We start from the raw sequence: 17,705 nt of genomic DNA on the forward strand, positions 1-17,705 counted from the left end.
GTCCACAACCTGCATACAAATTGTATGAGCAAAAATTCATTCTCTCTGCAACACAGATTTGTAAACATAAAATGGAGTAGGAAATTGTTCTTCCTACATCTCCTTTGTTTGCTCTATGCATACTGAGGTTTTGTACATATTATGTTCATACAGTCCAAAATGCAATAAGAGAGCTCTAGAGTGTGCTAATACTGAATAAGAAACTTATTTCAAATAAAAAATTAGAAATTAGAAAAAAATAGAAAATAAATTTACCAACCAAATCTAGTTAAATATGTAACAATTTGAAAAAGCCTGTGTCCCACCTGAAGTTTAGAAGTGAACATAATCTGAAGGCTATCCACATCATTTACTAGCAGAGGTAGTCCTCTGCTTTCTATGCTGTCTAGGCATCTGAATTAAGATTATGTTTTTCTTGTGTGTCTATAAGCGTAATAAATAAAGCTTTCCCATGGATGAATGTCCAACAGCTTTGTTAAGACAGATTCTCCAGCTGGAAACACGCAAATAATTCCTAAGCTCAAACTGAAAATATCAGTTAGAGAAGCTTAGCCAATAAAAAGATCATGTTCTGAGATGTAAAATTAGTATTTATTTAATACTAGCACTTACAGACAGAAGATGTTATGGTCTGTCTTATTTTTAAAGACTTGATCTGGTATCCCAGATTTTTTTTGTCTGGGTTTTTTTAGATCAGGACACCAAAAAAAGTTAAGTTCTTTAGTTTGTCTTTTTTGTCCTTTCCCAGGCACAAAGCCATGGAATTATTTTAACCGTATTACAAAGGCGAAAATATATTATTTCTGTTCTAGAAGTTTTATGTATAAAGCTACTGCAATTTTAGTTCTTTACAGGTATAGAGAAAATGGAGAGAAATTCAATCCTGCTACACAAAGGAAAATTAAATTACTCTTCTCAGCTATGAACTCCACTGGTCTATATCAAGAGCTGATAAAATACAGTATTTCTGTCCCTTTGGAAAAGATGCATGGATGTATATAAAAAGAAACGGTGTGACCAGCAGGTCCAGGGAGGTTATTCTCCCTCTGTACTCGGCACTGGTGAGACAGCACCTCAAATACTGTGTTCAATTCTGGGCCCCTCACCACAAGAAGGATGTTGAGGCTCTGGAGTGAGTCCAGAGAAGAGCAACAAAGCTGATGAAGGGGCTGGAGAACAGGCCTTATGAGGAGCGGCTGAGAGAGCTGGGGTTGTTTAGCCTGCAAAAGAGGAGGCTGAAGGGAGACCTCATCGCTCTCTACAACTACCTGAAAGGAGGTTGTAGAGAGGAGGGTGCTGGCCTCTTCTCCCAAGTGATGGGGGACAGGACAAGAGGGAATGGCCTCAAGCTCCACCAGGGGAGGTTCAGGCTTGACATTATGAAAAAAAATTTCACAGAAAGGGTCATTGGTCCCTGGCAGAGGCTGCCCAGGGAGGTGGTTGATTCACCTTCCCTGGAGGTGTTTAAGGCACGGGTGGACGAGGTGCTAAGGGGCATGGTTTAGTGTTTGACAGGAATGGTTGGACTCAATGATCCAGTGGGTCTCTTCCAACCTGGTTATTCTATGACTCTATGATTCTATGATTAATATCTTGGCCACTCTATATTTTCTCTTCTATGATGGTCTATGAATTTAGGGGCATATGTCAATGAAGATTAAAGTTGGATTTGATGATCGTAGAGGTCTCTTCCAACCTCGATAATTCCATGATTCTAAGACATTATTAAATCAGACTAAAGACAAGGATTTAACTTCTGTGGTACCTCAGGAAGTGTGTCCTCCCCATTAGTTTCCTGAACAGTTCAAAAAGCTATGTAATTCTGCAGCTTTTTTCATTCAGCAGCTTAAGAGGTTTTTTTTGCTTTCCTAGGTATGAGCTTACAACTTGTCAATTAGCGTTGCAATGTCAGATCCATGCACATTAGTCAACTTGATCACAATACAGAAATAAAACCACATCACTTAGCATCTGATACTACAAAATAAGTATATTGGGTTTAGGTTTTAACTGACTCCTATATGAGGTAAAATTTTAGCTCAGAAGAAAATGAATGATAACTTTGCTGTTGCCTTCAATGGAATCGGATTCTACCCAAAGTATCACAATTATGCTTAACAGAAATTAATCCAACCGCTTACTTGATCTTTGGTTTTTGATGAAGAAGAGCTTTAGTCTCTCTTTAAATGTATTTTCATTCATATAGAATTCAACTTGCACCCTGAAATATAAAAGGAAGTATTAGTTGAATATGGAAGATGATAAATTATTTTTTCAAAATATTTTGTTTTCCTAATCATCTTGTCTTTATATATAAGTAAAGGAACACATGAGAGTGTTCAGTCAAAAGCTCACTTGGATTTGAATGACTAATGTTAAGAGGCTAAAAGAACAGGCAACCAAAAACAAAAAAAAACCAAACAAACCACAATACTTATTTAGTTTATCCCCTTTACATGCAGAATCATTTTCATACTACTTGAACACTCTACACTGAAAAACCAGAGGCATCTATGTTTTTGATATTCTCATTGGAAGACTATTCCCATATCTGCATCTTTGTAAGCAAGATTTTCTTGATGTTCAGGTTAGACTTCCATTTCAGCTTAACTCTCTTCCTGTAAAACTGACATTTTAATGATTCTTCTTTTTCCCGTGTTGTTCATATCTTGAATATTCACATCTCAGTTAAATTCACATGTTTGCATTCACTTTTAATCATATACTCATGCACGAAACAAATCACCCTCTCTGAATTTTGCTTTTGTCATAATGAAATACTGAGACTTGAAAGCAAAATTATATTGCAATCATACAATATTGTAAGGAAAATAACTCCCCTTCCTGATTATATTTAAGCAACAGCAACATCTTTTTTTCCTCCCTTCCCCCCAGAAAATTGCCAGGATGTATTTCATATTTCTGTCCCTCAGTTCAGTCTGAGTACAGCTCATGAAATAGTTCTACAGACTAGAAGAGAGAAGAAAACTGTTGCAGGGGCTGGCAAGGGGGACAAAAGGTGCATTAGTTGTATAGAAAAACTCAGTCCATTGCAGAGTTGTGGAGCTGCACTGCTAGCTGAAGGATAAGTGCAGCATTAGTTCTACTTCCACTTAAGTCCCTGCTCTACCCAACTGTTTGGATCTTCCTTGCCAATCCCAGTTCTCCTCCAGCAATGAATCACTTCACCCAGCACACATTCTGTGCTGCTTTGAGCAAAAGAATAAAGTGGTATCACAGTGAGCTACTTTCATACTTCTCACTTTCTCTGTATACCATCACTTGCGGCAAAATTGCACATACCTTCTCTGTTCATAGGCATACTTGACCTTTATTTGAGCACTCCTTTTCAGTAGTTTTTCTGTCATCAAAGGATTGTATTTCAGTTACATGTTCTTTTAGGTATTGTCATGTTTTTTAAGCAAGATCCTCTTTTCTCTTCTTCCCTTCTTACATTTGAAGCCTTTGCTTAAACAATTTTTTTATAATCTAATATTATCTATAGTCTCTCTCTCTTCCCTTCAGATACTTGTCTCGTATCCTATATTTCTCTACACTTATGGAATTGGAAGATTATTTAGTTATGAGCCCAGAATGGATGTCGCCTCATGTAGCATGACTTTTTTGTGCTTGCTTAGTTATTACCATAAGTTTACAGGGTCAGGCTATGACTCACTTAGTGAGGTCAGTAAATTTTTGCTAGTCATTTAGCTTTAGTGTGGTTTATTGTAGTGTTCCTTGTAGAATGGAGAACTACACTGCTTCCCCTATTCAGGGGAGGCAAAAACATGACCTTTTTTGTAAGAAGCTATACTGACACTGAGCTCTTCGTTTTACAGAACTTTTGAATTTATTTTTGTGTAATGACATGGTTGACCCAATGATATATGAACCCTACCACAGCCCAGCTCTTCTGTCCTATCTGGCTCTATCCCTTCTGTCGTAAGATCTTTAAGCAGTTGGAATTAAAGACTTAAGGCTGGAATTAAGTTAGAAATAAAGAAGAATCTGCCTGCCCTTTGCTTTTTAAATGAAGAGTAGCTGCAACTGCATATTTCAAAGAGTTCAGGCCCAGAGGAATGTCCTAGAAACTGCCACCAAACTAGAGAAGCAGCCCATCAAATGAAGAGTAACTTGTTTCTGGGCTCTTATTGAGCTTAAATGTAGAGCGAGTGTTGTGCTGTTGCCATTAACAGAAGTACAATTTAGATAGTTGGTAACCTAAGACAGGTTAAGAAGTGTGTCCATGGGTTGATTAGTTGAGTGGGTTTATGGAGGCCTGAGTTCAGTTCTTTCTGCATATTTCCCAAGGTACTTACTGTCATTAATGCAGTGACAGTTTTAGTGGGAAACATTTCCCATAATTTGGCAGCTGCCACATGCTAACTGTATATACTCAGTCTTCAAGGACATAATTCAGTAGGTAAACAAAGCGGCACAAGCTATTGAGGTAGAGGATGTTATTTAAAAGGAGCACAATGTCGATGATTGTTTTTACATATTCTAAACTAATCTCTGAGTTTTTCAATAAAAAAATTACAGTAGTCACTTATCATGAAAGAACAACATGTTAACAGTAAGCCATGATTTAATGATAATGAGGAAAAAGGATGTGGGAACTAATCACTCTCCTATCACTACCATTACAAATTGCTCTGATAGCCTTCTAACAGCTGTCTACTTCTCTTTCCTTAGCAGCCTGTGCTCACAGCAGACTGGGATTCCATAGTGCAGCAGTTTCCATGACAAAATGGATTAGGAATGCTGCTAACCACTTCTGTGGATCAACTCCTCCTTCTCCTTCCCCTGACTTTTTTAAACTTAGCCAAAAACACTACCAGCCTTCTACATTTTCAGGAAATACATTAGCATATATCTATAATCAATGCAAACCTAAACAATGCCTTGGCTACCAGGTTGATAGTATTTCACTTTGTTTCTTAAAAGTTGCTACTTACTAATTAAAGCTGAGAATGAGCGGCTGAAGGAGCCAGTGGCAGGTATAAGGGCTGAAACCTCAGATACTGTTCCTACCTAATATCCTGCTTTTTATTTTTAGGAGGAACACTCATTCTACTTGAGCCTTTGAGGTAATCTTTTAATGATTAAAATTTTATCTCAAGTAATTGCTCTTTTCTGCCTTTTTCCCCACTATGAAGTGTAACTTAGAAAAGGAGTATTTCAGGAATGTGATACAAATTCTTATTCTTGCTTGCAATATTAGTTGAGTCACTTTGTAATAGTAGTCAAGGGCTTCAACATGCTTTTCCTGGACTTAAGTACAACTCAGTAAGGATGTTCTAAGTGAGTGAGTGAAATCCATGCCACATGCTTACATAAAACTCGATCATTTTGTTGCAGGATAAATACCAGTTGGAATTACAAGCAAATGGTTTTGATGAAATGGCACACATGCAATACAGGGAGATAGTATATGTGTACATATATTATGTGGCCTATGGAATAGGTTTGGGTTTGTTCTATAACTATAGGTAAATATTTTACATGTAGTTTAAATAATTTGTGCTTCACGTTTCTGATCTTCCTGTAAAAGATACTTGTAGTTCAGATCACCATGACCAAAAGGAAATCAAGCTGAAGAATTAAAACACTATTCCTTCCAGGTGGTTACTGGGGCAGAAATGTTTGATGAACTTACGGATTGTGTATGCAGTCAGTTAATCACTTCTGACTTTTTCTATACATGTGGTAGGCATCAAATGTTCCATGAAAAGATGCTTCTGGAAGTTAAGGAACAGGTCTTATACTTGCTTTGACTTTATTGAGAATGCACAAATACGTGGCTGATACACCTGTGTTAAAAACAACTGAAGTTATATGATTATCTTGAAAACACAGTGTGTGGTTTTTAATCTTCTTTTTAAAATTAAATACTGTTAATAGTGGTCTTCCCTAGTTTAACCCCAAGGAAATTTTAGTCGAATCTCTCAGATTGTAAGAAGCACCTATGAAATACCCAAAGTACAAGTATACATGCCACTCTTGTAGTTCAGTCAAGATGTAATTTGAGTAGTACTTTCCAATGTAATACAAAGAATAGCAGGAAAATACTAATTCATGACAAGGACACTAATGCAAAGCACTTCTCATGACTGTAAATTACTGGGATTAATCTGTCTGCATCCTGGATGCTTAAATAATTTTCTCTGCGTTTTTCTATTCCTATTTACAATGGACAGCCACACTCCATAGCCACACTTTGCTGTAGTAAAAATACTACCTTCCATCCTCAAATCTACAAATTATCTTTCTTTTGTGTAAGAAAATAGCATATTTTGCAGAAATAATCCCTTCAAAAGTGAAAGTATTGTGCGTGCTAAGAGCTGTAAATGTTTACAATACTACTTCTTGACAATGGAATCATGAAAAGGTGTTAACAGTATAAATTCAGCTATTCTGAAGAAGACTATATCAATTTAATTAAATCCATCTTTATGGGAAGGGACATTGCATATTTTCCCTACAAAAAGACGCTTGCAATATAAACACAATATGGGTTTTATTGTTATTTGCCAATCCAATATAAGTGAAATCCTGTTAGATTTCAAACCTGAAATCTTAGGGGGCACACAGGGGCTTAAAAATTAAGCATTTAAAGTGCTAAAGTGAACCGCTATTGTCAAAGTTATTTTACTGAAAAAAAAAGGAAAGGAGCTTTTCTTTCTTATACAATAAAAGATTTAATGATGGCTGTCTTGCGTAGCAGCTCTCTTCTTTTTGAATTTTTGCAAGTCCTGAAATACTCAGAACTTTGATTTGCTTACAACATCACAGAAAAATGATCATTTGGCTTTCCAGGCCTGTTTAGTCCACCAGAATCAATATGACAGATCAAGGATGGTAGTTGAATTATAACTCATCATCTCGTGCTGAACAAAATGGTGGCTTGTTTCGACCCACTTATTGGAAAGACAGAAAAGATGCAATTTCTTTTGCAGCCTTCTAATCTGATAGCCCATTCTAGTAGTGTGAGCATGACATGAGGGTGTTGTGGAGATCAAAGCCACAGTATTTTTCTGGGTACTTTAGGGGATAGTCTTTGAAAGATGCATCATTACTCAAGCCATTTGCTGTGCATTAGGCTGATGAAATCTAACATCTGCAATATGGTCCTGCATTTCTCTTAAAGACGACTTCTAACAAAATAAACCCTAACAGGAATAAGTCTTTTTCTGACAGGGGATTAAACCTGTTTATTATGAATAAAACAATTAATGTTTTCCAGGTCTCTGCAGAACAGTGTTCATGTAATACCGTCTTGTATCATACACTCACAATGCTAGTTATTATAAAGAATGTGCATGACAGAACACAGGTTCCACACCTTCTAATAATTGCCTTGCACCATGCAGTATTACCTACTATGTCTTTATTTTACAAAATTAAATTTTTGCAGTACTTCTTTAGAACAACTTAAGCAGTACATCTGTCTGGTTCAAATTTGAACTGCCATGAAAAAAGACACATTTGTTCACCTTAATACTTAGAGTGTATGCCATGATATCTGTGCCTCAGCATTTCTTTTCTTCTTTTCTTTCTATGCATGTATTTATTTAGAAGTTATCTTCTAAATCTGTGAATCTGAGTTAATCCAGTGAAATTTTCCCAGATACATCTAGATTCACTTGACTATGTAATTGGATGTTACCATAACTAATGGATTTCTAGAAATCAGGTGTTATCAGTGTCACCATAAAAAGAGTCTGTATTAATGAAGATAGAAATAGCACAAGCTGAGTTCAGCATAATCACAAATTACAGAAGGATCAACAATTTATAAATGACCTTGTAGCCTAGAACTGCATGTGTGCTCAAACCCTTTATACACTATGCTTCCAATTAATGCTGCTTGTTTCAATTGAAACAAATCCAAGATAGCATCACAAAATAGGCAAAATTGATTTTTTCAGGTTACACAAAGTAAAAATTTGAAACTGCAACCACCAGAAAATATTTTCTATGTGAAACCTTTTTCTTTATTTAACTGTTCAAAAGCCACAATGCTAAAAATTTCAGCCCTTAATTATAATTTTCTTCCTTACAATTTAAATAGTGTATGTTTATCGGTATTTTTATGTATATAAATAGAAATATATTTAAAAATCTGATGGAGCCAGCTTCATGGTCCTTTTCACAACCAGCTGGCTTCAGTTACATAAAACTATCTTCATGAATACTATACAGGTATGTGGCAGTAACTTAATATTAGAGCAACAGAGATATGAAACCACATTATTTTTTTAAACTTTTCTGTGCAAAGAATTTTCAGTTTTTCCATTCCTTTGAGAGAAAGATTTTGAAGGGAAGATGATAGCAAGTGACTGAGACTCAGTGGTGGGTGGTATGCATGTTTTTCTATCAATTAATAATATTTTTTTTTAATCCCCCGTTTACAATCAGTCTTGTAAATTCAAAAAAGAAATTATCACCTCAGTCCTGCACCCATGAACACCAGTGACAAATTCACCAGTAATGGTCCAGTAATAAAGAATGAATTTTCAATCTGTAATTTTTTGTCACTAGATTGAAAAATAGCTCTTTTTAACCTCTGGGCAAACATACTTCACATGAAACTGCCTTATGAGGACGATTTCATGTGCCTAACACAGTCTCCTCCTTTGCATCACAACTAAAAGTCTCCATCACCTGTTGATGTTCTAAAATTAAGTCAGATGAGAGATCCTTGTCCTACAAGTACAGCAGTCTTTTCATTGAACGCTACCTTTCTGTGATAGACAAGATATTACGCAGGGTCGAGCAGCTTGCCTGGGTACCCTGCATACATTGTATGAATGAATTTTACATTACTCTTCATAGAATAACAACATGCCTTGGTTTGTTGATTTAAAATTTAACAGTATTTTCTACTACAGTATTTTAACACTAATCATTGCAAACCTTCCATTTGAATCTCTGTATTGATGCTTACCAAACTTCTGTCTGTTGTAACATTGCCAATTAACTGTTACCTTAGTAACATGCTTGTTCCCTCTCAAAAAAAACCTTACTTATTTCCCCCAGTAGACACACTTGTGTCTACACTAAAAACAGTCTGCAAGGTTCGAGGTAGTTTGTTTCAGGAGATCTTTATAGCCGTTCATCTATTTACCTTCTTGTCCTCAACTTCTTCATTTGGTACTCTGAGACCTCTCTCTTGCTATTCCATGTACAGCTCACAATTTACTCTCCATCATCCTCTCATTCCAATTCCTCCTTCTTCCTATTCAACATCAAAATTAAGATTTCCAGTTCTTTTCAGCAGTTCATCTTCTCTAGCTCCTTGTAGAATTCACCCTGTTTTGTCCTCCTCAACATACTACAGAATTTCACAAATTCACTTGAAAACATTGAGGAAATAGCACACTGTCCCTCCTGTGGTTTCTTTTTTTGCTGTAAATCCCTGCATGGAACTTTGCTTTAAACACACCTTTCTTCTTGACACTTTCACCATCTGGAATTGTTCTTTCCTGTTCTCTCAGTCTCATTTTTGCCTCTGCTTTTTCTTTTGCAGGAAGAATTCTTTCCCACAGCACCACTACCACCAAATCTGCCCACAGTCAAATCAAATGTAGAGCCTTATCTGTAGCCCTTCTTCCATTTCACTGTTAACATTTTCAAGGTTCCTTGTCACTGAGTGTCATTAATTTAGTCTGAACTCTGGCAACATCTCCTTTCTTGTTGTCCAGCTCCTGTCACTTTACCTTTTAGTTTAATAGTAAATCTAAAGGTCAATCCTTTTCTTCTAAATTCCTAGTGTTCAAAATCCTGGCCTGTGCTGCAGGTACCTCTGGGCTTTTGATATATTTGGCTTTCGTCTCCTCTTGAATTATTTCATCAATCTTCAGCCTACTTCCAGTATTACATATTAGGATAGCCCACAAATACCAAGGTTTTAATAAATAAACTCTGAAGCACTTCATATGTGCCCTCATACTGTTGGCACTATATGGCCCTTAAAAGCTTCTTCTTCCTCAGGCCTATCTGAAGCTTAATGGTGACCATGCATGAAAATATTCATCATCAAAATAGATGGATGGCAGTGATGGAGTTGTATCACTCCTACTCCAAATCCTAATATGTGATGCTATTTCTCTGTAGATTTTATTTTAACAAGTTTGGATACAGTTTGCATGCTCCCCGTTTCACACTTCTCTTACAAAGCAAGCAGCTAAGCACTGTGAGGGACATTGTCATGGAGATTATCCAGATAAAGATAGAAACAGGTGTTCAGATAAATCAGAGGCTTAAGCTGTTTGGGTAGATTTTGTCATCTCTACAATATTAAATAAATAAAAATCTTCAAGACTCATTGCTCACTTTAGACATGGCAGTTTACAGGTACATACACCCTTCTTACACTAAACCAAGTATGGGTGAATGAAACGTGATCTTTGTTTAGGCATAGGAGTTACTTAGCACTTTTTTTTGTGTGTGGGTGTGGGTGTCGTAGTCCAGCATTAAAAAAAAAAAAAGTAAAAAACACTGCGTGTGCACAGGTCCCTTGCAAGTGACTTAAGTTATTCTCAGATTACCAGAGAAATCCAAATCACTGTTTACTTGAACTCTGCTTCTCATATGTATCACAAACGTATCTGGCTGTTCTGTTACTCTGCTCTTCCATAAATTATCTTTCTCTTCCTTCTGATTATTCAAGATTGTTTTCAAAAACAGCAAGTGGAACAAAGCTGAGAGTTGTTTGTACATAGTATCCTCACAGACTAGATCTCAGTTTTACTTTTACTTTAAAAGTAAGAAATCAAGATTTAGTTTTCTGAAAATGCAGCAGAAGGAAGAAGTAAAAAAGGACAGATGGATAGAAAAAAAATTCAAAAAAGGAACAAAAAAAGTTTGTGGGTAAATCCCAATCTTTTTGATTAATGGAAAGATTCTGTTCACTTAGACGTCAGTAAAATAACTACGTAGTAAAAATATTCAAACAAGTTATTTCCCTATTGCTTTAACTACTTACTTACTCTTTTTCTCCCAAAATGAAACAATTTTCTTGCTATTTCAATTATACCATGTATTTTACACAAAACTGGCAGGTCAGTGTGAGATTCACAAGAACATAGATATTAATCCTTCTCTAACAGAAACCCACAGCTTTTTATTGTTACTATCTTGCTTTTCTGTTACTTCTGTTTGTTGATTCTTCTGCTTCTCGATTTTAACTGTATTATGCTAGTTATGTTTGGTAATTTTCAATCATAAGCAACAGTTTTTTCAATGTCTCCTGGAAAAATGCACAGCATAATTATACCAAGTCAGAAAAACATATTTTAAAGGGATTTTTTTTTTTCCAAAGTGAAATTCTGGGATTCAGTAAGTTAAGCTTCATTTTTACCAAATATGTAGAAAACTATAGGAAAGTGTTAGCTGCATCTACCCAAAATGAAATAGAACCTTATGAAAAATTGTCTTAAACTACAGCATTCAGTGTAAACTGCTGCATTTACATGATCTGTGTGTGGAATCTTAATCGTCAATTAACATTGCATAAGGAGACACTTTTCAGAAAAGGAATGTTCTGAGTTTTAAGATAGAAATGTCAACATGTCAAAATCACAAGATCTTATTTTCCCTCGACCCAAAGAATAGTTTTGTTTTCATTTGAATTTTGGTACTGCCTGGTTTTTCTGACCCAATTAAAACAAAACATATGAAATTTCTTAAGTCTTTGAAGCCTTCAATTTCCTTCCAGTACAACTACAATCACTATGAAAGACATTGACCAGGTGGGATGCAATCTAGATTCTGTGTCATCCTCTTTGGGAGCTATATTCTGCTCTCATTCCTCTACCTGAATTTAATTGATGATTGTTTTCTGAATAACTATATGGGGATGATATGATTCTTAGTTGTTTAACCGCTTCCCACAGAGTTCAGCAGTAAAAAAAAGGCAAAAATAAGGCTATCTTCACTGGAAATACTAAGAAAGGTTTTACAAGAAGTATCAGATGAATTGGGATAGTCTGCAGATTCAGAAAATAATGCATTTGTCCTCCAAACATGGAAAGCTTTCTTCCCTAAGGTTAAGTTAAAAATAAGTACATTTTACACTTAAGACTGGACTTTTTTTTTTTTTTTTAACTGGCCAATGAAGAGATACCTCTAAGGAATTTGAATTCTCTGGCCCCGTTCAGATTTACTTGGGTTTTTTTTGCCTTTCTTCCATCTTCTAAAGCTGCTTCCTTCAGACAAACAAAATGCCCACAATGTGGATATTTAGAGGAGAAACAATGCCTGAAATTAGGAATATTTCTCTAAAACAATTATAGACCTGAAGGGTATATAAATATTAACCTTGAGAAAATAACACCTGAACGTATTGCAGTTGCTGGATCTAAAAATCCAGCTTCAAAATGAAGCCAGTGAAATATCTTCTATATCTCCTATGATATAGGAACTTGATTCACACAGTTGCTGAAAAAAAAATATTATTTCTGCTACAGAAAAAAAACTTGCAAGTAAAACTCATCCCAAGTCAATGACAGTTTCGCACTTGGTCTACACTTCTCATGTGCCTATGTGAAGGCAAGTTCATACCTGTATGAACTATGTTTTCAGAAACTAGTGGACTTTACTATCAAGACATGGTAACGTAAGTAGCAAAACTCTTGAGACACTATGACCTTCAAATATTAAGACCTTTACTTCACCAGAATGTAGCTGTTGCTGATTTTAGTCTCCAGTAAGATTACTGTAGTCTACTACTTGCAGTCACCTCTACAGATCTGTGATACATACATCTTTGATTCTTTGATTATTTGTCCCCTTGCCTGTTTTCTTCGGCAAAACTGTAGAACACTTCTTCAGTTTAGGAGATGCGAAGGAAAAGAAGTGCTCAATTTCACTATGTTACCACCCTTACCACTTACTCCTTTCCTTCCTTCCCTAGTTCTTGTAACTGTCACAATTTGCTTTGTCACGTCCTAACTCCCCCCAGAGAAGAATATGATGAGCATGGAATAAGTGCCAAAGTTGTTCTCCAGGGCCCTGGGCAGTGGATTCATTCACACATTTATACAGCATGAAGAAGGCTGGCTGAGCTTTATGCTGTGCAGAAGGTAAATCCACGTACACACCTAGCTAGCAATGTAAACATAAATATCTGGGTAGCACTAGCAAATTAAGATATTACATGTTCAGAGAAGTGAACTGAAATCCTTATTTGACAGGTGCCATACAGTGCTATAGAGTTTTAACAAAAATCTGACAGCCCAAATCACTATTGCAGCAGTAATCCACAAAGGCCAAATGATAAAACTGATTATTTCTCCAGTTGTGTGTGTAAACAAAAAAAAAAGAGAGAGAGAGAAAGAAAGAAATCTTTCTTACAAAGGAGTCATAAGACAGCAACTACCACAATGAAATAAGCACAGGCTAGAGGAAGCAGTAGCAAAGCCTCACAAAAAAGCATACAAAGATACAGTTGGAGCTAATGATCTCAATGGTCTTTTCCAACCTAACGATTCTAAGATTCTATGAAAATGGCAAATAAAAGCAGCTGCCCAGGATTGTAGCATGGTTAGTAGGTACTTAAGACAAAGTCGCTGGGCTCAGGCTGATGAAATAGAGGGGTCCTTAGTTTCCTTACTTTTGCAACCTGCAGTGGAGGGAATTCTCCTAAAAAGGAGAAGAGGCATAAGCCTTCAGCTTTGATTAGAGCTTGCTGCTACTTGCACTCCAGAGAAAGAACTGCTCCCAGAGGCCTGGCAACACAACAGTGTTCAGGACATAAGGCTATGCTTAGACTGCACTTCCAGGTCAACCCATTTCAATTTGACTGAGCTAAACTCTTCAATGTTGTGGTCTATGAGTGATAAACTTGCAGTCAAGTGTATACACAATATGGAAAATATGTACATGTGTTCAGTATGAGACCTTTTACAAGGGTAGATCTGGGATCTTTCTGTAGAAGCAGCAAAATCATTAAGGAATATTCAGATGCGTGTCCTTGCCAAACCATGTAATTGATATATATTGGCTTACTACTGGCTTTCAGGGAAGTTATATAGGCACTTTTTGGTTTACAGATGCAGTAGCTGTCCACGTTTGGAACTAGTTAGTTGTTCACTCATCAACAAGTAGTTCACTGCTCTCTCTACTGCTTTCAACAACGCAATTGCTTGCCAACTATCATTAAATCTGTCAGTACTGACCAATCAGTGCTTGATTTGCTTATTACCAGACAAACCAGTAGTACAGATTTGTGTATGAACTAGGAGTAAACATTTAATCACTTATCTGTCAATCATGTAAAATAGGCTTGTCTTGACTTTTGTAAGACAGTAGTAGATACATCAACAAGTTAGGATGTTTTACGACCAATGTAAGAACCTGCTGTCTCCAAAAGGGGAGTCTGTGCTCATACCACCCTTGCAAAGGGGCAATTTCCAAATGAGTCTGAATAGAAATTTGCTCTAATTGAAGATTATTTTTATTTTTTCCTTTGGACAAAGAGTTTTCAATTCTATTGGTTTCTTGATCAAACTCATCTTAATCGTGATTATCATAGTTAATGCAAAGGCATGGCAGAAGTAAACAACACCTTGGGTTAGTGGAAACAGCTGGACTTTAGTGCAACAGCAGTGTTTGACTTACAGTGATGAACTATCTCTTTGTGTTGGTTTCAAAAGACACCATAAATTAGCTGCCAGAAAAAATTTTTAAAAATCCAAAAACTCTACTCAAGGATTGTAAACAGAACAAGGATTGTTCGTGGAATTGCATTCATAAATTTGATATAGGTCTGGGTTGCTATCAGGTCTTTTTCTAAAAGAAAAAAATCAGTATTATCCATAACTATGTTTAAAACTAAACCTTGATTTAGACCAGTGAGACTTTTGCTGGCTATACATACTTCCATCATTGGTCCTTAGCTAATGGACCTTTTAAGAAAGGTCTGCCATTGATTCTGCTAATCATTAAGCTATTCGTAACACAGTAATAATAGCTGTCAGTTCTATTACACGATCATCTAGAATTTTTGCAGCTGGCAAATTTATAAACAATATTTCAGAAATAAATTATTTGTTTCATTTTTGTCTCCTTCAAATTTAGACAAATGTTATTATCTTATTTTCAAAATTAATTCCCTAAGCTGAGACATTATTTTTGTAGGCCAAACCACTAAGCAGTGTTCTTAAAGTACTAACATATTTCCAAGTGCATTATGAAAAAAATCACATATCTGTCATTTTTTGGACATTAGAGCTCCAATGGGTAGTTTTAGCGGATTACATCACTTGTTTAATTGATTATGCTACTATTCATCCAAAGCCCATTTCACAAACACAAGTTATTCTGTCTAAGATAGTACAGAAGTTTTTCTGCAATCCTTCCTTATTCACACTGCCTGTATTAGGCTGTTTAATAACATTTGGTGAACATTAACTAATACAAGAGTTCCAGAGTACATTTTAGCACTTCAGAAGACAGCATCATTAGCACTTTAGTATCATTAGGAAAATGCTGTCAATTTGTTTACATAATAACTATATTGATGGTAAGCACAAATGGAGAGAATGTGGAAATATACATGGGAATAGTATTGATGGAGGGAAAAAAAAGAGGGTATACCAGAATGAGGCTATATTAGTATAAGCAGCAATGTGTTAATTGCTCTGCTCTTACATTAATTCCTCTTATCACTTGCAACTGCCTGCTAAACAACTGAACAAACAGGCCAGTTTAAAATGCTAAATAACAGACTAAATAGTACATCTTGGTGCAGTCACTCTTCAATTTTAAAAGAAATCTAATTAAGCAAAGACAAATATGACTGGGAAAAAAATTAATATTGTAAGAGCTTTCACCCTTCTATAATGTGAATTAGAAAACTTACAGTCTCAACTTTTAGCTGTAAAAATTTATACAGTCAACTGAAATAACATTGTACACTGCTAGCTTACTAAAACAAAGCATGACATAGTTCCAATTTCAATTGGGAGTGTTCATAAAATCCAAATTGATACTTTTCCAGGTTTAGTCAAAACTGTGTTTGAAATACATTCAAGTTAAGAAGGTGCACAAACACAGTATTCCTAAAAGTAAGCTTTTACGGGTAATCATTTTTTTGCCAAAGTGATTCTAGAGAAGTAGTAGTCAACCACAGTCAAGAGCTGAACACTTCATCCTACTCTAGTGCACAAACACATACCTGCACATGAGGGTTATCAAGCCACTATTCTGTGTAGAGGAAGGCCGTGTTCCATTTACTTTTGTAAACTTTTCTATTTGTCCTTATCATTCTTCTAGTTTCACAATTTTTTTTTCTCTCTTCAAATGTTCTTCCCTCTAAAAGTGCCTCTCAAGCCTATCAGTCTTTTGTATGTCTTCAGGATTAGGGGTAGTTCAGTACACTGAATTCCTCATTGTATCATTCATGATCTATGATCTAAATTCTAGTCCTCTGCTCCATCCACTTGCTGACATTGCTTGACTTCTGCCACATTCTTTTTGAAATGGGAACCATATGGTCCTCTGTTTTCCCTACTGTGCTTTTCTATAGGGGTCTGAACTAGATTCAAGGTGTCTGGACTTTATCAAAATACAATTAATAATAAAAATACAAGGCAAGTGTGTATGATGTTCAAAATAGGGGTTTGGTATATCACAACACTTTCCTTCCAGTGTTCTTTTGTTCTTCCCATTTTTCCACTTTATGAACTCCTAAGAATGTTTTGTCTTTTACACACAAGAGTCTCAAAGATCCAATTCTATAGCCACTTAAGTTGGAGAACACAGTAATATTTTATACAGACAGGAGATACTGCTCAGTGTGGAGTGATTTCAATTTCTGTGGATTTGCATACACCATTCTTAGCATAAATATGTCCACGCAATTCCTAATTGGACGTGAACATATACAGTTAATGCTATCCAATGTCTATCATAATTCCACTTAGTTTTATATGTTGCAATTGTCATATTCCTAACATTGCTGAAATGTTAGGAGTTTCCAGGCACAGAGACTGGGCTACAATGCCAGATGCTAAATTGACATATTTTGTAACTATAGTATTGGAGATAGGAATAGCAGCTAAATAAGATCATGGCAAAAGGCAAATGAAAATATTCTTATAATGTATATTAAGAATTATAAAAATATAAGCACTGGTTAGAACATCAAGAGATGAAAAAAGGAAAATGGCACCCATGCCAAGACCTACAAGTTGGAGTTTGCCTGGGAACAAACTAAGAATGAAGCAAATGACAGATATAAATAGAGCACGAGCTGTAGCACTCTGCTCCATTATGAGATAATTGGAAGAGATAGATAAGGGGGAAGTCTGAAGTGAACATTATGTGCTTAAATTTTTATAAGGCATTTGAAAAGGTTCTCTGGAGATTGATACCTAAGGTAAAAAATCTAACGTTTAAAATAAGGAATATAAGTAAACAACCCAAAAAGTAAATAAACAGCATTGATATAAAACAAAGTGAATGCCTACCCTCACATGACATTTTCTTTTGGCAACAATGTGCATTTCCCCTATATGCACACATATACCCTGCACCATTAAATAAGCTTTTGCTGTTGTGTCACTGTGGGCTAAAATTCCATCTTCATATCCCATAAGGCAAGAGCAGATGTAACAACTTTGATTTGTGCTCACTTTTCAAACTTCATCCCTTTATTATAAGGTAATTAGCCTATTTTGTTACCTTTTCGGTCTCAG

General features: G+C 35.9%; 2 protein-coding genes across 8 annotated transcripts in view; one reads left to right on the forward strand and one right to left on the reverse strand.

Annotated features, from left to right (window-relative positions):
* KCNT2 (potassium sodium-activated channel subfamily T member 2) overlaps nt 1-17,705 on the reverse strand; it is a 140,791-nt gene that overhangs the window by 108,582 nt on the left and 14,504 nt on the right. For all 7 annotated transcript variants that reach the window (XM_069862520.1, XM_069862519.1, XM_069862517.1 and 4 more), the window contains exon 2: nt 2,142-2,221. In XM_069862520.1, coding sequence (XP_069718621.1) covers nt 2,142-2,221 — 80 coding nt within the window. The remainder of the gene's footprint in view (nt 1-2,141; nt 2,222-17,705) is intronic.
* CFH (complement factor H) overlaps nt 1-17,705 on the forward strand; it is a 131,625-nt gene that overhangs the window by 55,823 nt on the left and 58,097 nt on the right. The gene's annotated exons all lie outside the window — the stretch shown is intronic.

Source organism: Phaenicophaeus curvirostris, chromosome 8 (assembly GCF_032191515.1).
Source record: "Phaenicophaeus curvirostris isolate KB17595 chromosome 8, BPBGC_Pcur_1.0, whole genome shotgun sequence".
Classification (NCBI taxonomy): Eukaryota; Metazoa; Chordata; class Aves; order Cuculiformes; family Cuculidae; genus Phaenicophaeus; species Phaenicophaeus curvirostris.